Raw genomic sequence first — 24,597 nt, 5'->3', positions numbered from 1 at the left:
GTCATGTGTGTCTTCATTCCTTCTTGCATGCTCCTTGGGCTGTAGCTACAGTAACAAATTTGATACCTTAGATTTAGGAGAAGCTGTTTGCTCTCTGCTTCTGATCCTTTGGCTACAAAGCATCTTTTTAAATTCCTATGCCAACTTTTCTAAAATTAAAAAAAGGTTGCTGATTTGGAAGGAGTAACACAGGATCAAAAATGTGCAAATTTTAAATTAAAGTCATTTTTTATTTAAGCATGTATTGAATAATTGGCTTATTTTGGAAATACTGGATGAAGGGAACTTTCACCATTTGTTAAGGGCAGTATTTTATCCAGCTATATGATTCCTAGGTATTACAATTCCATAGTACTAAACAAATTATGTAGGTGTATTAAAGGTGATGGATATGGATTTCATTCTTCTAAGTATCACCCTATGATAGGTCATACATTTTTTGTTGTATGGATCATTATATGATGAGTTGGAGAATTTACAATAATATCACTTACTATTATTTTTATTTCTCTTTTTATAGCTTGCCTTTTGGCCCAGACTGAGTGAGTTACTTTATTTCGGACTATACATATATCAATGATTTTCTACTACAAATAAAGTTCATCTTACATAAGAAAGGTATCTGACTAAACTGCATTCCAGTTTTCTTCTCCTTTAAAAATGTTGCCTACTGTTAGGTAAATGTTGTGCAACTGATCCTTGGCTTAGCTATTCAAACATCAGTTTAAAGCCCTCTCTTTTTTAAAAAATATTTTTCTTCTCATAACTCACACGCATATATAGCTTACTTTCCTTTCAGAGCTTTTTAAACAAAGAGTGCAAATGAGCTCTGAGACATAACCCAGTTAAGTCACAGAGTTTAGAATGTATTCCTGAAATTAGTTAGTCTTATTGACTCTAAATGTATTTAATTGGAATAACCCCATTGATATGTACTGCTCTTACTTAGGATTGAATTCAAGTCAACTTCAATAATTGGCCACTCAAAGGGCCACAGCTCAGAAGGAGATCATCTGCTCTCTCCCCCCCCCCCCACGCACCTATTTATTCATCTTTTTATATAGAGCCAAATCTAGGTTGCATTTTACAAAGCATGTTGCTGCTAGACAAAAGCTTCATGCCTGTCTGGAATTATCATCGTGTGGCAGAGCACCTGTCAACTTCGCACAGCTAAGATGCCTGATAGTTTGAGAGATGCTGAGGTATTGGGTTTGCTCTGTGTTGAGGCTATGTTAACTGATGTATTTTTAATAACTGTCTACAAAGGCTTTTTCATATCGTGGTAATAACTATAGTAAGGAAGCCATGGGATGATAAGGTGCATGCTTTTGGGAAAACTTGAAGGGTAGGGTATTTTAGCTGGCTTTAGTTTGCATATTGTCCCAACGTTGTTGTTGTTTTTGCTGCTGGCATTCATTTAGACCAGGGGTCGGCAAGGTTTACCAGCCATGGGCCGGATCACTCCCATGGAGATCGTCCATGGGCCAGACTGGCGCAGCACGATGCTGGAGATCGCGTCTGCGCATGTCTGCGGTGCCGGAAATCGCTTCTGCGCATGCCCAGATGCCAAAAATCGTGCCTGCGCAGAAACGATTTTCGGCGTCTGGACATGCACAGATGCAATTTCCGGTATCTGTGCGTGCGCAGACGTGATTACTGGCGCCACTCGGCGAGTCTCCACGCCGCGCTGTGCCAGTTTAGCACAGCACGTGGGGGACTCACCGAGCAGGCGGCTCGGTTCGGGGGCAGCTCATGGGCCAGTAAAATAGTCTTTGTGGGCTGCACATTGTCGACCCCTGATCTAGACATCTGAGGATTTGAAAGCCAAGAGGTATGGTTTTATGGAATAATGGCTGACATTGTGGCAACATTTTTGTTAATCACTAATAAGGAACGCGGGTGGCGCTGTGGGTTAAACCACAGAGCCTAGCACTTGCAGATCAGAAGGTCGGCGGTTCGAATCCCAGTGACTGGGTGAGCTCCCGTTGCTCGGTCCCTGCTCCTGCCCACCTAGCAGTTCGAAAGCACGTCAAAGTGCAAGTAGATAAATAGGTACCGCTTTGGCGGAAAGGTGAACGGTGTTTCCGTGCGCTGCTCTGGTTCGCCAGAAGTGGCTTAGTCATGCTGGTCACATGACCGGAAGCTGTACGCCGGCTCCCTCGGCCAATAAAGCGAGATGAGCGCCGCAACCCCAGAGTCTGTCACGACTGGACCTAATGGTCAGGGGTCCCTTTACCTTTACTAATAAGGAAACCAAACAGTACAAATGGATTCAAGATGGCTCCTATTCTACTAATGTCTCCTTAGTATTTGTACAAAACTAGGGAACTTTCAGCACCATAGAAAGCATTCTCTGACTACACTCTCTCTCAGGGTACATTGTAAGAAAGGAACCACATCTTCTCCCTCACTTAAGTGATTGGGCCTGTCCCCTCTATGAAAATTTTATTTGTGATGAAATGGATATGGGCGGGGTCTAATCCTAGCACAAAGAGTCAAAGCTGTGCTGCTGCTTCATTCTTTCCTGAGCTGTTGATGCTGCGAGTGTTGCAGAAGATGTGGGGGGTGGGTGAATCCTCACGTTATATGAAGATGTCCTGTCTTCTGAGTAACTGAGCAAGGCAAGGCAGTTATTTCAGCAGAGTGCTTTATTACACCTGGAGAAGGAGGTGGTAGCAGGTGTTGGGCCTGGTTGTGTTACAGGTTAGGCAGGATTAAAAAAAAAAAATTAAGGGTAAGTCTCAGGTCTGGTTTTGTGAACTTTTCGAAGCTCACTGCTGCTGTCCTGACAGAATTGCTTGTGGCAAGTTAGGAACAACTATTTTATTTGTAGATGCCGCTTCCTCTGAGCTGGAAATGAGTGTTTGTTTATAGCCCTACTGCATACATGTCCTATTCCTACTACAAACAAGATGCACTCTTCTTTTGTTACTAGGCTGTCTGGAGAACCTATATGAATTAGTTATATGCTACTAGCAAAGTGTTTTCTTGACCCCTTTTATGCCCTTGGAGCACATGTGGACAGAGATCCAGAAAACTACTTCAGGAAGCAGAAGATTTGCTTTATGCCCAACACTAAAAATTCCCCTTGAAAACCCATTGTTTTTAAAGAGGACTCCTATTTCAAAAGTTCAGAGTCTGTTTGGTTTTACAAAACTAGTTGTGTGGGTCTTCAGGCAGTGACCATTGCCTTTCTTTAACCTCCCTTTTACACTGAAGATTTTGGTGAGGGCTGGCCTCTGATTCAAATTGCAGCATCTCTGTACCCCTTGCTTTTCTGAACTCTCTGAAGCCTCACCTTGTCTGTAATATAGGGAAGAACCATGCTGTGCGTGTTTGCTTTAAGGATTAATGTGACAATGCACATGAAGTGCTCTGAGTATTTTCTTTTCTTTTTTTGGCGGGGGCGGGGGAGTAATCTTTATTATTGAAATCAGTTGAGGACCAAGCTGTGTGGTCTGTAAATGCAATCCCATTATATTTAATGCTACTGCACTGCAGAAATTTCAGTTGCAATGTAATGTACTGTTTTTCTGATCCTTAAGCAGTAATCAGGCCCTGCCCTCCTCTAAATGAGAGACTGGATTACTTCTGAATGAGGAAGTAAGCCTTATGTATGTATCAGTGTTGCCCAGTATATAGGGGATTGAATTTTATTTGTTTTATTTCTAGTTATTTAAGTTCCTTATTTGAGTTATTTATATGGTGACATCAGTATTCATGGCACTGTAAAAGAGTTTAATTTGTAATCTAAAATGTCACATGTGGAAAAACAGAGGAAAATGAGGAAGTGGAGACAGGGATGAATAGGAAAGCAGTATCAACTGTGCTTGCTTAGGCTTTGTTATAAACTGAACTAAAAGCCTATGATGTTTACAAGTCATTCAATCTTTTAAGTTCAGCTGCTCACTAGTTATGGTTAGCAGGGTCAGACTTTTTTTTTTTTACCAGCTGCAAAATTACAGAAATAATTCAAAAGCTTGATGTAACCCACAAAAAAACAACATGTCCGTCTCATTTAGTCTTCTGTAATTTTGATACCTGAGCAGTGGGTATGCTACAGGAGGAACTTTTCTGCCTGCTTTGCAACTTTCAAAGCCTGCAGTCATCATTGGATAATGTGCTGCTGGATGAGAGAGAGACATTTTCTGGTGGCTTAAAGTTAAAGTAAAAAAGAGAAAGAAACTTTGCTTATTTTTCTAGGATGATATGTCTCCCTGAACAGAATAAATGTAATAGAGTTGCCAATTGATAGAAGTTGGCAACTTCGGTTTTACACTTGAATACTTGTGAGATGAAATAAAATCCAAACTGTGCATTTGAATTTGCTGTATCATGGAACTGGAATTAATGTTTCTCTCCCCCATCCCTGGCTGTTTTTCTCCTTCCTGAATTTTCACATGGTTGCTTTCTGCTGTGATTCATTATTTAAGAAATGGGAGACTATAAATAGCAGCACATAGCAGTTTCCTACTGTGAAGCATTTTTCTCCCCTTCCATTGTAGGTGTCAAAATGGAAGACTTGCACTGTGTCTACGCAGGGTAAATCTTAACATATGAAGAAATTATATTCTTAGTTTTATTTTTTAATATTGGTATAGGATAGCAGTTGTCAAACTGTTGGGGAAATACCTTGAGTTCCTCAGAAGCTCATCAGGCTTCCATCAGTGACAAAGTTAGCAATGTTGCTTGCTCAACATTATTAGTGTTTCCATGTGCAACCCATAGCATTGTGGTGGGTCAGAGTATTCTGCAGCGTGCTCTCAATTCCAGTGGATTGATGGTGGGGCCTAGCAGAACTGAACAATGTTTCTCATGAACTGAGTGTGTTTCCTGAACATATGTCTGGATTAAGCACGGATACGTGTTAGCCACGAAGGAAATTCTTGGCAGACAAGCTGATGTGGAAAAGGTTCTGTCAATGATAAAAGTTTGAAAACCACAGCTGTAGGATGCTGCTTTTTAAAACTATGTAATAAAACAGGGTTCTTTTTGATTCAAGTGTAGTTTTATTTCCTGTTTTCTTTTTATTGGAATCTGGATTTTAATATCAATAACAGTGTTTAACCTTACTGCTGTTTGGATAACTTTCACTAGTTTAATCCAACTGCCTGAGAAGCTGAAGTCACCTCAAAGATTGTATAGCTGTATTTTGGCTATGTGTATGTAGTTAATGAGCCAATTTAGGCCCAAATATAGCCGGAGTGCTTGAAGCCAAAAATGCTCCCTGTAGGCTGGACTTACAGAAGCTCTTAATTGCTTAGCAGACTCTTCATTACATTAGCATTTCTCATGCCAGTGCTGCCTAGCTTTTGGGAACAGGCAGAGGAAGTAACTATGTGATGAGAGTTGTCATGAAACACTGGAAATTACTACGTGCTCATAGGAGGAGTATTGAATGCTCAAGGAGGTGGAACTGGCAGCAGAACAGACATGGTAATGCTGCCTCATTCAGGATCTCCCTGCTTCTTGAGTGCTGGTGATGTTTAGACCTCCATTTGACTCTGTATGGAGAGTCCCAAAGCAGTTCATGTTTTTGGTGTTTGCTGCTGCCAAATTCTTGGAAGGCTCCAGAAAACCACTCACAGGATCAGGCAAACAGGCTGGTGATTCACCATCTCTGACCTTAAAGAAACAGAAGTTAACATTTCTTATGATTGTGGGCGTTTTTCTGAATAAATGATATGCTTATGGGGGTGTACCGTTTGAGACGTTTGCAGGTGTATGTGTATAGAGGTAGATGAAAGACAGAGCAACAGTTTGAAGTCTGAATTTATGGAGGATCCTACAGAGAGCCATGAATTGGCTGAAGCATCCCCAGGTGCAGCCACTCTCTTTGAGAACCTGTTTAACAGTGATGATATTTTCTTTTGTAGAACGTAAATACTTACATACCTCTATTGGTATATTTGTTGAAAGTCTGTTCATGAGTAAGGCAAAACATACACAGCTAAATTCGGGTGCTGGCCATGTAATTACTTTGCCTAAGAAGTGTGAAACAAATTGAACTGATGACAGCTAATGTGCATTTAAGACAACCAAAGTTGTTAAAGGAAAGTGCAGCTATGTGTGTTTCTTTTTTCATGTCTTTCTTTCTAGTGCCAAAAAATGAGCCGTGGATATTCAGAAAACAATAACTTCCCATACGACAATAATCAAATGGTTTTGGATATGATCCTCTGCTCTTTATTCAGTGTCCCTCAGCCTATCAATTGGGACAACGTGGCAAGGCTGGTTCCAGGCTATTCATCTCGAGAGGTACGTTTTCCCTTATTTTGTAATGTAGCTTTTATTCATTTCGATCTTTGAACTGTTTAACATGGTTGCATTGAGATAGTGGTGATGATGATGATGATTTATTATTTATTGCGCATCTGGCTGGGTTTTCCCAGCCACTCTGGGCTGCTCCCAACAGAACATTAAAAGCACAATCAAACATCAAACATTAAAAACTTCCCTAAACAGGGCCATTTTCAGCTGTCTTCTAAAAGTCAGGTAGTTGTTTATTGCCTTGACATCTGCTCGGAGGGCGTTCCACAGGACGGGTGCCACTACCCAGAAGGCCCTCTCCTGGTTCCCTGTAACCTCACTTCTCGCAGGGAGGGAACCGCCAGAAGGCCCTCAGAGCTGGACCTCAGTGTCTGGGCTGAATGATGATAAATGAAGATAAAGCTTTATTTACATTAGAGCATATGACATGCAACAATCACATAAAATTAAAAATAAAACTAAAAGCACAGTAAACACTCAGATAAAGATAAATGGTATTTTGTATCAATAAAAACTGGAATTATTTATAGGAAGGGGGAGGGAAAAATATTTACTTCATGTACTTCAGACTGTGCTGCAAACTATGGGTGCTGTTCTACCACATGCCTCATTATTTGTGTAATCAATAAAGTCACACAAGAATGTGTAATAATAGTTGTTTCTTTTGGCCTTAAAGAGGACTAAAGAGCAGAGAATCATTGAACTGATGGCAGCTAATGTACAATTAAACACAACCAAAGTTGTTAAAGGAATCACACCTAAAGTCAAATCCAACATTTGTGCTCAGTCATAAACCAGCTGAGAGAAAATCCTTTTGCTCCCTTAGCAGTGTTTTCATGCTTGACAGTCTTCCAGGCACTTAAACCTCACATTTATTTTATGTTGCACATGGACGCTGTGAAGAATCACATGTATATTACAGCCAGTGTGGATTTGTTTCTGTGGTAGAAGCCTATTTTTAAAATCATAACGCAAGGCAAACAAACCTGCCCTGAAGCCCCCAACAACAACAAAAACCCAGACCCAGCAGGTGCAAAGTAAAAGAGATAAGACAGTAGGAGGCTGAACAGAAGGTTGATTTAAGAAACTATACAAAGAATAAACTTTGAAGAAATTTTGACTTAAAGAACTCTAAGGCATTCAGATCAGATACCATTTAATGTACTGTTGTTATCATGTCTATTAAATATTACTTTGACTGCCAGGTCTAGAAGCTCCTTTGTGCTCATTCATGATGTGTGATGGCTTCTATACCTTCCAGTGTTGAATGGTGAGGCATAAAACAAAGCTGATTTTAAGTATTGTATGGGAGGAACACTTTCCATTGACACTTCTGCTGCACAGACTTCCACTTCTGCAAAGCTTCTATCAATCTAACAAAGATTCAGCACTAGTTATCCACTGTGACATCACTTGTTTGCTCTGCTGCTTCTGAAAAGAATGTTTGTTTATGGAGTTCTGGAAAGTTGTGGTGCTCTATAAGGATGATCCAAGTTCTGAATACTTCTCAAGCTCCTTCCCTACTCATGTGACTGGCTAGCAATATTAGGGGAAGGTTTCAGTTGGATTAGTCTTACTCTTCTAACTATACTTTCACTGAAGGTGGGTACAGTGGTACCTTGATTTACGAACTTAATCCGTTCCGGAAGTCCATTCTTAAACCAAAGCGTGCTTTTCCCATAGCAGCGGGGGACTCAGTTTACAAATAGAACACACTCAACAGCATGCGGAACATGTTCTGCTTCCAAGGCAAAGTTCACAAACCAAAACACCTGCTTCCAGTTTTGCAGCACTCTTAATCCAAGTTGTTCATAAACTAAGCTGTTCTTAAACCAAGGTACCACTGTACCTAATGGAGAAGGCAAGTGTTCTCAGCTTGTGAATGTATTGAGATCATGGTAGTAGCACTGCTCAGGCAGTTGAGGTCCTAGTTTATCCAGCTGCCATCATAGACCTGGGCCTTAGTTTTTCTATCACTGTTGCCTTTTCCTTCTGAGAGAGAAGAGAGGCATTTATGTCTCATAGAATCTTCTTGCTTGATAAAAATTCTATACCTATGGAAGATCATGTATATGTTTGCTGGGAAGGACCCTTTCCTCTTTGTACTCTTTGACAAGTCCTCAAGTGCCCACAGGGGATGCTACTATCCTCGTCTGAGAGAATAACTGACTGTTATATTGAGTTAGCAGTACTATAAAGTAATTAAACTTCAGTTTGCAACCTAATAGTAAGTCCTCTAAGACCAGAAAAAAAAATGGCTTCATTATGCTGTCTGAACACAGCATCTCAAATTATGATGTACAGTGGTGCCCCGCAAGACGAATGCCTCGCAAGACGAAAAACTCGCTAGACGAAAGGGTTTTCCATTTTTTGAGTCGTTCCGCAAGACGAATTTCCCTATGGGCTTGCTTCGCAAGACGAAACGTCTTGCGAGTTCTTGCGAGTTTGTTTCCTTTTTCTTAAAGCCGCTAAGCCGTTAATAGCCGCTAAGCCACTAATAGCCGCTAAGCTGCTAATAGCCGTGCTTCGCAAGACGAAAAAACCGCAAGACGAAGAGACTCGCGGAACGGATTAATTTCGTCTTGCAAGGCACCACTGTATGATGTTACACCATGGGCTATGAAATGGGGCTTTAGCTCAGAGGAAGGACAAGCCCTTCACACTGAAAAAGCTGCCAGATTCTTGGGTGCCAACAAAAAAACATAGAAACCAGGCTTAAAGGCTTAGTCACTAGCTCTGCACAAGGTTAATATCAGTTGTTGTTTATTTAGATCCCCGGAGATGAGCATCTATGTCCTAGGCATACCTGGGATTTCTTCCAACAAGAACTAAAACTGAAAATCCCTCCTCTTTTATCTTCTGACAGTGTGCAAAAAGGTTTGACGAACTGAAAAGCAGTGGGAGTTCTCCAGTTGATAACCAGTACAGTCCACTAATGGCCAGTGGTGGGAGCCCTATGGAAACATTGGCTGGTTATATCAAATCATCACTTCTTGATTCCCAGGAAGAGTTACAAGAACCTCCTAGTGAAAAAGATGCAATTTCTGTAAATGGTAGGCTTTCAGGCAGTTCTGCTACTGCATTCAAAACATTGTGCATGCTAGGTTTCATCCATTTGAAATCCTTAACCTGTTCCGAGCAGAGTCAGCTAGCAACCCTTAAAGTGCTGGTGCTCGTCATAAGTATTGGTCTCTAAATTACAATCCCTTCCTGTAGTTTACCTATTTACTTTTCAAAGTCTCAGTTAACTGGTGGTTTAATATAATTAATTGTTATTTCATTGTTCCAGTTACAGATGGGTAGCCGTGTTGGTCTGCCATAGTCAAAACAAAAAAAATTCCTTGCAGTAGCACCTTAAAGACCAACTAAGTTAGTTCTTGGTATGAGCTTTCGTGTGCATGCACACTTCTTCAGATACAGTGTATCTGAAGAAGTGTGCATGCACACGAAAGCTCATACCAAGAACTAACTTAGTTGGTCTTTAAGGTGCTACTGCAAGGAATTTTTTTTGTTATTTCATTGTAACTTTGCCTTGAACTGTACAGTGGCCTTTTTGAAAGCTAATACACTTGTCTAAAAGAACCAAAGGTGAAATGGCTTATTGTGGGTTGAGCTTTTACCAATTATCAAATGTGCCTGCAAAAACTCAGGTTGCAACAAGCCACATATAATAAAACCATATGATAAACCAGCTAACTCCCTAAGCTGTCTTTGAACTGTGTTACTACAGTGGACAATAGGAAGATCCCAGGTTTGTGCTCTAGTTTGGGGTGAAAGGTCTTGAAGAGTCCATCAGCCCGATGCAGCATGGCAGATGGTCAGCAATGATAGGATTTCCCCTGTTCTAGTTAAGCAGGTCTGTGAGCTGTCTCTGCCGAAGACCATGCCACTTCCACATGGGAGTAGACTAGTGACTCAGCAGAGACCGCATACAAAGTGTGTTTTATGGCTGAGAAGGAGAAGGAGAAGAGCCAGAGATGCACAGCAGTGAAATCGTGGTGGGGCTGAGTGACAGAGAGGCAGGTGGTGCAAGGGAGAGAAGCAGAAGCATAGTGAGCATGTGATAATACATAGACCATGGGAGAAGAGAAAAGAGCTGAATGAAATCAAGAGCCACGCCAGAGGGAGGGCATGAAGTTGTGCTGTGGAAGGGACAGTCTCCCAGTGAAAAGTAGATTCTAAATTTGTCTCAATGGGTTAGGTGGCAGGAGGAATTGGAGTTAGGTGACAGGAGGAGCAATGAAATTTACCTTTGGTTGCAAGCCTCCAGTTAGTATATTAATGCCCCAGGGCAATTCTTAATCTGCCTTATTCAGAACTTACTGCTCTTGGGTTTTGTTTCTCTTGAATTCTCTCTGAGACTTAGCATTAAGTATATTCCTAATGGGAAAGTGAATATTATTGGACACTCCTACAGTGGGCTTGTTCACGAACCTTTTAAAGAGAAAATCCAGATAACAGGAACCTTCTGTCTCCATGTTTGGTACTTTAACAAGGAACCTTCAATGTAGGAAGTCGTTTGGGGGGTGGATGAAAGGTTCCACTGTGTTGTGTTGTGTTGTGTTGTGTGTGTGTTTAAAAAAGCTATACTTTTCCTTTTGGCTGTATGGACATCAGGCAGAGGAATCCCAGTATTAATGACATTATGATGTCTGTTACTGCTCTCCAAAAGAGAAGTGTAAAAGAGAAGGTCAAACGCATAGCCATGACAGTTTTGTTATTGTTTGTAATACCATTGATTTATTGATTGCCTTCTAAACAACTGCCTCAAGGCGATTTACACATAATTAAAACACAAAAACAGCAAATACTTTTAAAACGAGACCGAAACTTTAACAAAGTAAACACTTGTGGTAAAGACCTACTTATTCAACTGGGAAATCCTGTTGAAACAAAATTGTCTTTGATTGTTTCTGGAAGGTGCAGTTAGTTGGTGACTGTTGTCTCTTGACAGGAATGCATTATTCTGTGGAACTGGGGCAGCCACCCTAAAAGCCCTGCTCCGCGTTACTGTGGAGCAGGCTTCTGAGGTCCTTGGGAACTGGCAGGAGAAACTCTCCCACAGACTTAAGCGATTTTACATCCTCCTTTTTTGTATGTGTGGACATGCACATGGTGACTGAAAGGATTAACCCCTCAATTCCTCTATATGTTTCCACCTGGACTGGATTGAATTTAAAAGCCAGCCTTTCCTTAAAGGAGTGTGTGTGAAAAGGATCCATCTAGTAAGCAAGTGGACAGCTCCCTTAGATCGCACTTTCCTCTAGGCATAGGACTACCACTTACCAGGCGAAAATGAGAAGACCATCTCAACACTATGTCTTAATGCTTTTTCTCCCCGCTTGCATTTAAGGAAGGCCAAGTGTAGCTTCCTCAAGGAATTGCTCTGCAGAAAGTGAGAAGGGCCCTGCACATAAAGGTGGAGAAAATGCTGATGAAACACAAGGGTAGGAAGATGGTTGTTTGATTTTGGGAAAGCTAGATAAACCTGAATCTTCGACATTCGTTTGTTCTCTTCTACGCTTGGATTATATCTCTGTGTATTTGTGGGATTTCTATTGGGTGGGTAAAGGATTGTGGGGGGGCGGGAGAGTTACGTTGGCCTCATTTTTTAACAAAAATTTAGACAAACAGTAAATGAGGATAAGCTCTTGTGAAAGAGTACCTTCAGGGACTGGAAGGCATTAAAATGCTGGTAGCTTCTCCTCTCTAGAACTGGCACTCCTTTCAGGTTTGGAATCTGTAGTATCCTGGAACCTCTAAGCTTCCTATAGGGTTGTTTTTTTTTGCCTTCTATTCGGTAGAAATGGCTGTTAAGTGCAGCTTGGAGATAGATTTAGAGAAGTAAATGTTTAGCCTTGGCTGGCTGGAACAATGCTCCCTTGTGTGCTAACTTGAAATGTGGAAGCAGTCAGTGGGATGTGTTTCTGTATCCCCTCTTCCGTTAAATGTAGGCAACCTTTCACTTCCTTTGTCATGAATAATAAATCATCTGTTGTGGTGGTAGATGGTATAAAATATGAATGCCTGTTTCCCCACCCCCTGCCCTCCATTCAGCCATCTTGCAAAGCTTCTCCATCACCTTCGTAAAAAGGCTTGCGCAGTGATGTTGCCTTCATCCTGCTGTCGTTTCCACTGTGAACCCTGAAAATATATGTCGTGTGTTCACAGGCGCGTTGTAGAGCAGCGGTTTTCAAAACTGGCCCAGGTACTTTTCTACTGTGACTGATGCTCACTTTGAGGAACACCTGGCAGCTTTCCTTGCAAGACAGCTGCTCTCCTAACCTTTCTACATTCTTGGTTCCCCTGGGGAGACAGCGAGGGGGTCAACAGACCTCAGACCTGGCCTAGCACCCTCCTTGCTTTTAATAAACACAGATTACCAGATAGGAGATGGCAGAGAATCCTCTGCCAGTAGAGGTTAATATATGGATGGCTCTTTGCTTGGAAATCACTTTTGCAAAGCTTGCAGGAAGACACCAGTCTCTCTCGCCCTAATCAAGCAAGTTCTGCCAGGCATGAAGGTTCCATTTCATAAGTATACACTTATTTTCACTGTCAGTGAGACCTTCCCTGTTCATTTCAATTGTGGTTTGGGGACCTTTCATTGGATGTTTCCAGAGACTTTACAAAGCAGCAGTTTGGGGCTGAGGATGGCGTAGAAGGAAAGAGCTTGGCAACAGCCCAATACTATCTTCCTAGGTGTTGTAACATTTATGTTTATCATAATAAAATTATCTGTAATAGCCTGTGATACAGTTCATTAATATTTGTGTGTGGCGCCTGATTGCCCACCTGTGTGGGACATAGGCCCCTGGTAGAAAAAGGGTTCTCCACTCCTGAATAAAGCAGAAGAAATACCTTTCTGCTTTTGTGGAATGCTATTTTTTCTTTCTCTCTGCCCCTGTCTGCGACTAGAAAGGCAACGTGCATCCATTGAAAATACATGTATGAATAATGATAGATGTGGGGTCATCTCTCAGGAATAATGAACAGGGTAGCTTTATCTTGACATAGGTGTTCACTATACCCCTTCACTAGAACTTTCTAAAGAGTTGAATGTTGGAGTAGCCTGAGGATATATCTGGTACTGGAGAACCCAAACCCCAGAATTTGCATACATTTCCATTCTTCCTAATGTGGAGAGGCTTTGTTTATAGTAACCCCTTGATGATTTTGTTGACCACAGTTCAGTGAACAGTTCACACCACAAATGTAATTGGGGCTGGGTAGTAACTAGAACAAGAGACCTATTTTGGGTATTATTTTTCTTAAATATGCTGCATGCTTGTGCACGTAGAAAAGGGATGTGTGTTCTGTGTTGCCGCCACTCCCCCAGGTTCTGTGATGAGTATAACATAAGCCAATTAAACACACTTGTGAGACTTCTCATTTTTCATCATTTATTCTGGTTCCGCTAGTCCTCGACTGGAGCTTGAAGAGCAATAAGCTCCAACTCCAACCAGTCTTATTTCGCCACCCCTCTGGCCTTGGAGAGGTCAGCCAGCATAATCTACACATTTGAGTTTTAAGGTTTATATTGTGCCTTATCACACGGCAGCCTTAATGGCTTACAATAACAGTTTAAAACAAACAACAATAACTTCAAGTCATATGTGCTAGAATCATAAAATAAAAATAAAAATGAGAACTTAGGGCCAAACTACGGCCAGACAGTGAGGGACGTGGGTGGCGCTGTGGGTTAAACCACAGAGCCTAGGAGTTGCCGATCAGAAGGTCGGCGGTTCAAATCCCTGCGACGGGGTGAGCTCCTGTTGCTCGGTCCCAGCTCCTGCCAACCTAGCAGTTCGAAAGCACATCAAAGTGCAAGTAGATAAATAGGCACCACTCCGGCGGGTAGGCAAACGGCGTTTCCGTGTGCTGCTCTGGTTCGCCAGAAGTGGCTTAGTCATGCTGGCCACATGACCCGGAAGCTGTAAGCCGGCTCCCTCGGCCAATAAAGCGAGATGAGCGCCACAACCCCAGAGTCGGTCACGACTGGACCTAATGGTCAGGGGTCCCTTTACCTTTACCTTTACTGCCAGCCAGTAGATATTTGTGAGTGTCTTCCAGCCATTTTTTAAATGAAATGTAGCTGGAGGATGCTGTGAGTTTAAGTTGGTTACTTAACCCTTCCCCTGTGACTTTTTTCTGCTCAGAATCATGCCTCTTCAGCAGCTTTTCTACAGGGAGTAGAATAAAGTGTTAAGCAGGGCTGCTTCCTCTGACCAGATCTACACCTGGTTTTCAATTAAAAACAGGAGAGATCAGAGATTATTGCGTATATCTAGTTTGGCCTTGGCATTTTCTGGAAGCTTTAATTTAGTGGCCAGTGCCATATTTTGCATTTTTCCTTTCTGCTGCAGAATTTGCACACGTACATAACATCAGTATGCCCATTTTGCAACTAGAGGTGTGAAAGTTGACAGCTAGCTGCCAGGTTTCTTCTTTGAGTTTAGAAATGATCTAAGTCGTGAAGTGGGTTTTGTAGATTCACCTAGCTCACCATCCATGAGGCCAAACTTGCTCCAATGTGTAGCTTACATTTCCCCATACCTTTTAATTTTCTTTCTAAACTTTTAAACAAAATCGTAGATATAGCTTAAAATCCGTATTATTATATTGTAAAAGTATGCTCCAAACCATGCATGTGTTCATATGCATTAAAAACTGTCTAAACTTAAAATTGAGGTAAAATATCTTTGTAAATCATTCTGACATTCCTGTTTGACAAGCTATAATAATTTTCCTCCCTGTGGTTTTTTCTTCTTCTCAAATAAAGGCCAAATATGGTGATCCATGTGTGTGATGAAGCAAAAAATCTGAAAGAAGATTTTGTTTGCCCGCGAGATCTGTTGATTTCTGAAATGAAGTACTTTGCTGAATATCTGTCAGTGGATGCCCAGCGCTGGGAAGAAGTGGACATTTCAGTTCACTGTGACGTTCACATCTTTAACTGGTTGATAAGATATGTTAAAAGGAACACTAAGGAGTATGAGGTGCATGAAATACCTGCCTTAGGTAAAAGGAAAATCTATTAATGTTTCCTGCAGACTCATTTATTGAAAAGCCTGACTTCTACTTCAGACCAAAATTCTGTGTGAAAATTTGTTTTGCGAGGTAATTTCCTTGCCATTTTCTGCCTTAACCGATAAAAACCTAATCTGTAATAGCTGGGAAAACTGAAGCTGGCTGGAAAGTTAATAAAACTAATTATATTGCCTTTGACATTAGGGAATGTTATCCTGCACTCTTAGTCTCTTAATACCCCTTTCCCCCTCTCACACATGAATTCCCACCCATCCCTTTTCAAGGTTAACCATTGTTGGCTCTGATCTGCAGTTTGCCACGGTGGTTAGAACTGGATTTGCATGGTTGCAAATTCTAGTTTGCTGCTAACCATGGTTAGCTCTGAAAAAGGGGGAAAGAGCATGTGAGCAGATGAGATGGTCCTCACCTCCCAACAGGGCAGATTTATGCCTGTACCTGGACTTTAGGGGGGGGGGAGCTCTGGTTTAACCTGCAAATTAAAAAAAAAAAAATCAGAGGAGAGGAGCAAAGATTATGTTGTGAATCACCCTGTGATCTTTGGATGGAGGGTGATATATAAATTTAATTAATAATAATACAAAAAGAATCAAAAGAGTCAGAGAAAAGAACGTTAGAGTTGGTTATCATCTAAAAGGTCTTGGAAGGTTGGACAGAAAATATTAATAAGAGTTTGGGTATCTTCCATTTAAGTGAGTACCTAAATAAGCTAGCAGTTTGAAGGGAAATAATTTTAGTCATCACTCTGGTGTGATCCAGAGAATAAATCAAAGCAAGAATTAAGTGCACACTCAACCTCTTCCTCCCCTCTCTCTTTAAATCACTGAGAGTTCACTCTGGATCACTCTTGTGAGCTGCACATACTTGAACTCCTTTAGATGATTTTGTTCCAACAATTGTTAGTTCTATCCTGTTTTCTGTGTGGTGACTGTTGAAACCTATGGTCCAAATTGGATGTGATGCTGGCAGACTGGCTTGGTTGGATCTGGATCTTCCCTAGTCACACACAAAGAGGAAAGGGGGGCAATTCTTAGAGCAAAAGGATCACACAGGTGGGATGGGGTGCTAAACTGATACTCTTACCTCCACCTGTCCCTTGCAAATGCTACTCTCCTCATCTGTGGTCCACTAACAGATGTGAGCTTGGCTAGAAAAAAAATCAGCTGGGGGAACAGGCTAAAGGGAAGTAGGTGTCACATGTATGGGGAACAGTTTGGTTGCCCTCAGTCATATGCTTGTTTTGCTTTCAAACCTGACCTTAAACCCTAAGTGTTTGGAGCAGACCCTTTTTTCTTTTTAGAAAAGGTCTTCTTGAATAGTGTCTAGTTTGCATGTGTCTGAGGTTGAATGTTTCAAACTCTGAATGACATTTAACTCAGCAAAATAAAAAAAATTCCTTCCAGTAGCACCTTAGAGACCAACTCAGTTTGTTCTTGGTATGAGCTTTTGTGTGCATGCACACTTCTTCATGCACTTCTGAAGAAGTGTGCATGCACATGAAAGCTCATACCAAGAACAAACTGAGTTGGTCTCTAAGGTGCTACGGGATGGAATTTTTTTATTTTGTTTCGACTACGGCAGACCAGCACAGCTACCTACCTGTAATTTAACTCAGCAGTTTTGGAGAAACTGAGGTTTTTGCTTTGGATGTTTGGAGTGTTTGCACTCATTTTTCTATCAAAACCCTCAAACCTCCCTTCAAATAAGAGAACACCCACCCTAACCGAGTTGGAAACTTCATACTCAAATGCCATAGTTTTATGGAACGTATTTGTAAAGATGTGAATCCAGGCTCTTAACTTTTCATTTCAGCTTTAGGTACAATATTATTTTTCTCCAGCTTCTTAATCTAATTTGGCTTGCTTTGCCTTCAAAATGTGAATAGCTAGTTTTAGGCTAACACATTCTTTCTGGTGGGGGTGGTGGGAATGGAAAGGAGAGAGGCAGCTATTTGGGCCTCATTTCAGAAGAATTACAAGGCCCAGTCATGCTATGTCATTAGATCTCCCTCCTTTAGAAGGGACTGAACCAAGTTCCCAAACTCTCTTCCCATTCCTCTTTAATGGAATGTGGATTTTGTGATGCAAAGAATCTCTTGTAGTGTTTCCTTTTACAAGCAATGTGCAAGGTTAACTGTAATTAATCCTAATAATGCTTTTCTCTTCCTTCTCTTCCTTCTTTCTTTAGAACCAAGCAATGTCATTTCGATTCTTATTTCCTCTGAGTTTCTGAAGATGGATTCTTTAGTGAGTATATAACAGATGTGGGGTTCTGAGCTATTGGAGCTGTTTCTAGAGCTCCTCTCACAAAAAACCTTCCTACATACAGACAATGCCCCACTCACATGTGATCAGCAACCGCTGACATGCATACTGTTTTTGGCGCCAAAAGAGGGTGAGGTGGCCGAAATGTACATTCATGCAGTCTTCCCACTGACGGATGGAGCAGTCAGAAATGGCACCTGCACATGAATGGGGTGTTGCCTGTACAGTGTTAAGATATTTCATTATCACTATTGAGTGTGCAACATCCACATTTTATCTTCCTGTTTTCCTAGGTGGAGAAATGTATTAATTATTGCCACAAGAATATGAGTGCCATCGTAGCCACGCCGTGCAATATGAACTGCATCAATTCTAATCTCCTAACGCGCATTGCGGATCTTTTCACACATAATGAAATAGAGGAGGTGAAGGACAAGAAAGATAAATTTAAGAGGTACTTTTTAAAAATCCTGCTGCCTCGTAATGTAAGAATTAGCCGTTCTTTTCGTTTTCCTGCAGCGTTATCCAGATGTTTGCAGTGTAGTTTACATTGGGCTGCCGTTTGGGGTTGGTTCAGCAGCTGGTGCGAACTGCTAAGTGTGGCAGCTTTCCATGCACGTAGAACACCTCTACTGAAGCGTTTACATTGGTTGTCAGTTGGCTACTAAGCCCAAGTTTAAGGTGTTGCTGTATAAAAGCTGGTCTGAGATGCTTAGGGCATCTAAGAGCCCCTTCCACCATATAGATCAGTGTTCCCCAACCTTGGGCCTCCAGCTGTTTTTGGACTACAATTCCCATCATCCCTCGCTAGCAAGACCAGTGGTCAAGGATGATGGGAATCGTAGTCCAAAAACAGCTGGAGGCCCAAGGTTGGGGAACACTGATATAGATCAGCCCAACAACTTTGATGACCAGAGGAGGCCCTCCTGGTTGTGCCACATCCGCTGGAAATGCACCTCATGACCCAGAGGAGGGAATTCTCAGTCGTGGCACCATTTTGTGCTATTGTTTTCTTTCAGAGATCCAGCAGGAGCCACCTGCATTGGCACTTAGTTGTTAACTCATTTTTATTTATTTATTTTTAAAAACATCTTTATTGAAAATTCAAAAAGTACATAACTATATGTGCACCAGACATGGTGAGACGCAAAGAGAAAAAGAGAAAGAGAAACAACCTGTGCAGAAGGGAAAACAGAAAAGGTGGGGAGAAACCCAAAACTGTATATTTTACAAGGTTGTTTGTGTACTTCACCAGCTCTTAACAGTATTGCAGTATTTGTAAGAATGGATTCCAAATTTCATTGCATTTGTCCATGGCAAGTCTGCGTTTATATGCAGATAACTCATTTTTATAATGAGTGTTTTTTTTGTTACCGACAGCAAACTTTTCTGTAAGAAGATAGAGAGATTGTTTGACCTAGATTACCAGAACCCAGATTCCCAGGGAAGCGCAGCAACTCTGTACAGGTAGACAACTGTCCGCTTATTGATCTTATTTCAGCATATTCTTCCTTGTTCTCATTGCAAATCTCTCATGCTATAACTTTCTTTTTTAAAAAAATAGGTGCTGCTTATGTAAGAAACTCCTAATTAAGGACACTGAAAGAAGGATCCCATGTGTTCCTGGAAAGATCAATGTAGATCAGCATGGAAACATTATCTATGTACACATAAGGTGCTTCATAAATCATATTGTAACAACATTTTTACAGGGTGTGTTCACAGATTCTATTTAATCTGCATCATAACAGACTTTTTAATTATAATCTGAGCTCTCTGTTCTTCCAGGGCTTCAGTCCCAGAACAGAGGTCAGTCCACTAGGGCAATGGTGACCTTAAAGATGTACTGTAAAGGTAAAGGTACCCCTGCCCGTACGGGCCAGTCTTGACAGACTCTAGGGTTGTGCGCCCATCTCACTCAAGAGGCCGGGGGCCAGCGCTGTCCGGAGACACTTCCGGGTCACGTGGCCAGCGTGACATCGCTGCTCTGGCGAGCCAGAGCCGCACACGGAAACGCCGTTTACCTTCCCGCTAGTAAGCGGTCCCTATTTATCTACTTGCACCCGGGAGTGCTTTCGAACTGCTAGGTTGGCAGGCGCTGGGACCGAGCAACGGGAGCGCACCCCGCCGCGGGGATTCGAACCGCCGACCTTTCGATCGGCAAGCCCTAGGCACTGAGGCTTTTACCCACAGCGCCACCCGCGTCCCTAATAAAGATGTACTGTATATGATAGTTAAGTGTCACGATCCAGTTATTAATACTAGAGCAGTACAGGGGTCAGGAACGAAGGGTTAGAAAGACTTGCTCCCCTTCATTCCCAGACTTCTTTCTCGCGATGGCGGGTTAAGGGGGCTGGGGAAAGCTCCTCAGCTGCGGGGTGGTCTTTCCCCCTGTGTTCCTCTGCTTCCCGCCAGTGGCAGCAGCAGTGACAAAAGTATGGGAAGGCTGCACAGGTAGCCTGCCTGCCGCCCTTTCACTCCTCTTTGTCATCACTGTGGTGATGGCTGAGTGCAAATATAGTACAGTGGTAACTCGGGTTAAGTACTTAATTCGTTCCGGAGGTCCGTACTTAACCTGAAACCGTTGTTAACACTTTAGCTAATGAGGCCTCCTGCTGCCGCCGCGCTGCCAGAGCACAATTTCTGTTCTCATCCTGAAGCAAAGTTCTTAACCTGAAGCACTATTTCTGGGTTAGCGGAGTCTGTAACCTGAAGCGTATGTAACCTGAAGCGTGTGTAACCCGAGGTACCACTGTATGTTTTAACAAGGGCTGTCACCAGATTGACGAAATCTTAGTCAATTATTGAATTGATCAAATTGACATAATTTTTTCTAAAGAGCAAAAATATACTCTTTGATTTTAGATGATGCACACATGTGTGTCGTGGCCAGAGACGTGGATGGTGTCTCATTTAATCCGTTAAGGAATGCCTATTCTCTAAGAGAGCATTTAAAAAGATGTGTCCCCCCGCAATTAAAAAAAAAAAGGCAACATCACCCTAAGAAATTGGTTAATGTTGTAGCCCTTGTTTTAATTCTTCTGTGCAATTTAACTTTGTCATTGAGGGGGAAAGGGTACAAAACTTACCAGTGGGACTTGAGAAGTATTCTATTCACTTTATCTGCCTGACCGCTTGCTCCTCTTTGTATATACAGAGATAAATCTTGGGATGTGCATGAGTATTTGCTGAGTCTTTTTGAAGAATTAAAATCTTGGCGAGATGTATATTGGCGCCTTTGGGGAACTATCAATTGGCTGATCTGTTCAAGATGTAATCAAGTGAGTGTTTTCGGTTACCTCTGCACACCCCTGACTGTCTCTCCTGGAACTTACAAAGTTAGGTTTTCAAATTCTGTAGAACGAAGGGTGAGGTTCAACTATTGAACTAGTGGAAGCCAGCACAAAGGCTTCTGCCTGCATAATGCCCCCCCCTCACTCCTGTGACAAAGGGGGCATGCTCAGAAGAGCCTCTCACCCCCTTTCCTTGTCCAACCGCTGCCAGTTGAGTCTTAGGTAAAGGTAAAGGGACCCCTGACCATTAGGTCCAGTCATGGCCGACTCTGGGGTTGCGGTGCTCATCTCGCTTTATTGGCCGAGGGAGCCGGCGTACAGCTTCCAGGTCATGTGGCCAGCATGACTAAGCCGCTTCTGGCAAACCAGAGCAGCACACGGAAATGCCGTTTACCTTCCCACCGGAGCAGTACCTATTTATCTACTTGCACTGGTGTGCTTTCGAACTGCTAGGTTGGCAGGAGCTGGGACCGAGCAACGGGAGCTCACACCGTTGTGGGGATTCGAACCGCCAACCTTCTGATCGGCAAGTCCTAGGTTATTGTTGTTGCCACCAACTCACTCTTGGAGCACAGATGGGAGGGGGCTTTGAATGCAACAAAGCAATTTATTTTTTTTAAACAAAGAAAGGCTCTTAGCCAGTCCAGTGCACCCTGTACTTCATGGCCAACCTGCACACAACTCACTAGCTGCCAGTTTTCTTATGCTACTCCAAGATCAAAGCAGCTTGGTTGTTTCCCTGGTAGGCCCCTGTAACTTCCTAAAACACTGGAACTCTGAGACCAACACACCCTGCATCTTCCAGATAGTTCTTATAAGTTAAGAGTGCAAAGCTTCACTGATGGACTAATTGCCATAGCCGTACATTGAATTCCTTCCCATGTTTTTGTACATTGAGGATGAATAAGGGATAAATAGTTTGTGCTGAACTAATTTGGTCAAGTCTTTTGAGAATGGGCCACCCAGCACTTAATTTAATCAGTGCTGTTTTAAAGAATAAGAGCAACATCAGCTAGCTTGTACATCCTAGTATACAGCCATTTGTTAGAAGATACCTCTGTGTTCTGCTGTAAACCCTTTCTGCACCTTAAACTTGGGAATATTTGATCTTGAGAGTAGTGATTTTGTTGTCGTTGTTGCATCTCCCTTGCAGACTTTCCTGTGTACCGAATTCTCCCATTGCCAATACCACCCTCAGCCAGTTGTCTACCCTGGCGTGGTAGGTGCTATTGGTTCCAATGGTACTGGAGTGTATCCCTGCTGTAACCAGAAGGTTCTGAGATTTGATCCTGCTCCTCTTCCAAAAGTATGTATTTTGGGGAAAGACTCTTTAAAACCTTTTTTGCTCCTTCCACAAGCCACCTTCTCTTGAACCGTGTTTTATACACAACAAAAGTACAGTGGTGCCCCGCAAGACGAACGCCTCGCAAGACGGAAAACCCGCTAGACGAAAGGGTTTTCCGTTTTGGAGGCGCTTCGCAAAACGAATTTCCCTATGGGGTTGCTTCGCAAGACGAAAAAATCTTGCGCGTCCCCGCGGGTTTTTTTCGCCCCCCCCTTTTCCTAAGCCGCCAAGCCGCCTATCAGCTGTTCCGCTGATAACCCGCTTAACAGCTGATCGCGAAAAGCCGCTAGACCGCTGTAGCGCTAATCCGCTAAGCTGTCAATGGGCTTGCTTCGCAAGACGAAAAAACCACTAGACAAGGAGAATCGCGGAACGGATTCTTTTCGTCTTGCGAGGCACCACTGTATGGGGTGATTCCTTCCACCCCCTGGCCAGGTGCGTTAAGGCCCACTGTATAATTGCCTGAGCTGGAGTCATTATTTAAAACGATGTGTTATCTAGCTAACATGCAAGCTAACTGTACTCTATCCATGAGCATATCTAATTCTTCATCATGGTTAGGCGTTGAATCCTAATATCCAAACTAGGATTGGCCACAAATTAGAACGTGAAACCCTGATTTGAAGCAATCTTTCAAACCATGGCCAGCACTATCCATGATTTGCAATTACGTCTGTGTTAAGGAAGTACCTTAGCTAACCCTCCCCCCCCCTCTCTCTCTCTTTAATGGAAGGGATGCAAAGTAAGGGACCATGTGATTGGCTTGCCTGCTGGAGGAGAAGGTGTGGATGCTGTTCCCTACCAGACTGCTAAAATACTGAACGATCTGACTCAGCACAGAAATGTGATTGTTGTGCCTTTTGAAAAAGACCAAAACAGGTAAGAAAAGAGGTATGTCTTCATCTTTCCTGGGCAAGCACCCCACCATTCGGGTAGACTTCTTTAGAATCAGTAACAACCCAGTCCATAATATTCCTCAATACTTATTTTTTCAAGTGATTCTGGAATTGGACTGAATGACGAGAAGAGTATTGAATGTGATGTGCTATTGGAGCCAAATGCACCGTGGGGCCCCAGAACAGGAGAAATTAATGCCGTGAGTATCCTTCCCCACGTCCCTCTGCTTTTCCTTTCCACATTGTTCATATTGCTTGACTATAGTCTGGCTCAATAACTCAGTAACTTTGAATATACTAGGATGAAGCTCCAGTCATTAGGTGTAGATGTATTTGTGGCAATAACACAGGGTCCCCGGACGTTTCACCATCTATTGATCCCTGTGCTACCACTTTATTTCTCGCTGCCACCAACCAGGCCTTACCTGGTACAATACTGAGTCCAGTCAGGCTTAAATTGGAACATAAACTTCTGTTTATTTATTGCAGTTTAACAAGTGTGGGGTTTCTTAAACGGTATCGGTCAATTACAATCATGGGGTGCCTATCCAGACCTATAACTTCCGCTACCTGCTCTCACTCACTAAACCACCTCTCAGATATTTACTCGTCTTCCTAGCTCCTAACTGTTCCTGACTCAGCTTATTTCGCTATACTAACTCAACCCATCCACAGACTCTATCCCAATTCACTCCCACTCCATCCAACCACCCAACTCCCAACAAACTCCTCCCTTTGCCCCTCCCAGAGCTGGTTTTATAGTCCCTCTGACTCCACCCCCCTGGGTTCTGATTGGGTAACCTGTTTAACTATTTCACCTCCAGCACTCTCATATGTTAACTGCACTGGCTGTGCTCTGCAGCTGATGCGCAATTTGCATCCATCTGAAGGGGTCCCTCTAAGTGGGTGTGAACTGGGATTGATCCAGGGAATCTTACAAGGGGCTGGGGCGGCATGCTGCAGAGACTCCTTCACATGCTTGTTACCCATGTGTCCATATTATGGAATGGAACATTGTGTGGAATCTATGTGGAATCCTTTCAGAGTAGTGTTTTGAAATAGTGTCCATGGAGGAATGAATATAAATAGGAAATACTGTTATCTTAATGGAGGGGAAAGCACCTGAGTTAGAATGCAAGCGTTCATTAGTCGGTCACATGGGCGCTAGTTGGAAAATACACACAGAGGGAGGACCGTTCTTATCTGAAAGATGTTTTGGAGTGTCCTTTCATGCACAAATAGGTTGCATGAAAGGTGCTGCCGGTAACCCTACCACTGCCAGTTTTAATTTTCCTTTCCCCCCCTTCCTTCTCTAGTTCCTTTCTCTGAAAAACTGGACTCTCCAGCTGGTATGTTTGCCCGAGTTATTCCTATTCTATGTGCTGGTTCTTTTTGTGTTTTAAATATTCTGTATGTGCTGCACTAGCTGTCATGTTTAAACCACCGAGCAGCGTGATCATTAAAAAGAAGAAAAAGGCAAT

General features: G+C 42.5%; 1 protein-coding gene across 7 annotated transcripts in view; it reads left to right on the top strand.

Moving 5' to 3' along the window:
* SANBR (SANT and BTB domain regulator of CSR) overlaps nucleotides 1–24,597 on the top strand; it is a 35,759-nt gene that overhangs the window by 2,583 nt on the left and 8,579 nt on the right. For 4 of the 7 annotated variants that reach the window (XM_028725151.2, XM_028725153.2, XM_028725159.2 and 1 more), the window contains 14 exons: nucleotides 521–618; nucleotides 6,100–6,258; nucleotides 9,137–9,323; nucleotides 11,624–11,717; nucleotides 15,053–15,291; nucleotides 17,506–17,564; nucleotides 17,876–18,036; nucleotides 18,963–19,049; nucleotides 19,147–19,257; nucleotides 20,740–20,863; nucleotides 22,029–22,181; nucleotides 22,954–23,099; nucleotides 23,217–23,316; nucleotides 24,433–24,465. In XM_028725151.2, the coding sequence (XP_028580984.1) occupies nucleotides 6,109–6,258; nucleotides 9,137–9,323; nucleotides 11,624–11,717; nucleotides 15,053–15,291; nucleotides 17,506–17,564; nucleotides 17,876–18,036; nucleotides 18,963–19,049; nucleotides 19,147–19,257; nucleotides 20,740–20,863; nucleotides 22,029–22,181; nucleotides 22,954–23,099; nucleotides 23,217–23,316; nucleotides 24,433–24,465 (1,644 nt within the window). In that variant the 5' untranslated portion in view covers nucleotides 521–618; nucleotides 6,100–6,108. The remainder of the gene's footprint in view (nucleotides 1–520; nucleotides 619–6,099; nucleotides 6,259–9,136; nucleotides 9,324–11,623; nucleotides 11,718–15,052; nucleotides 15,292–17,505; nucleotides 17,565–17,875; nucleotides 18,037–18,962; nucleotides 19,050–19,146; nucleotides 19,258–20,739; nucleotides 20,864–22,028; nucleotides 22,182–22,953; nucleotides 23,100–23,216; nucleotides 23,317–24,432; nucleotides 24,466–24,597) is intronic. The other 3 variants (XM_028725157.2, XM_028725155.2, XM_077925421.1) reach the window with 2 other exon arrangements.

The sequence above is a fragment of the Podarcis muralis genome, chromosome 3 (assembly GCF_964188315.1).
Source record: "Podarcis muralis chromosome 3, rPodMur119.hap1.1, whole genome shotgun sequence".
NCBI classification, from domain to species: Eukaryota; Metazoa; Chordata; class Lepidosauria; order Squamata; family Lacertidae; genus Podarcis; species Podarcis muralis.
Note: the sequence above shows the minus strand (reverse complement) of the source record. Positions and strands in the feature narration are given on the sequence as shown.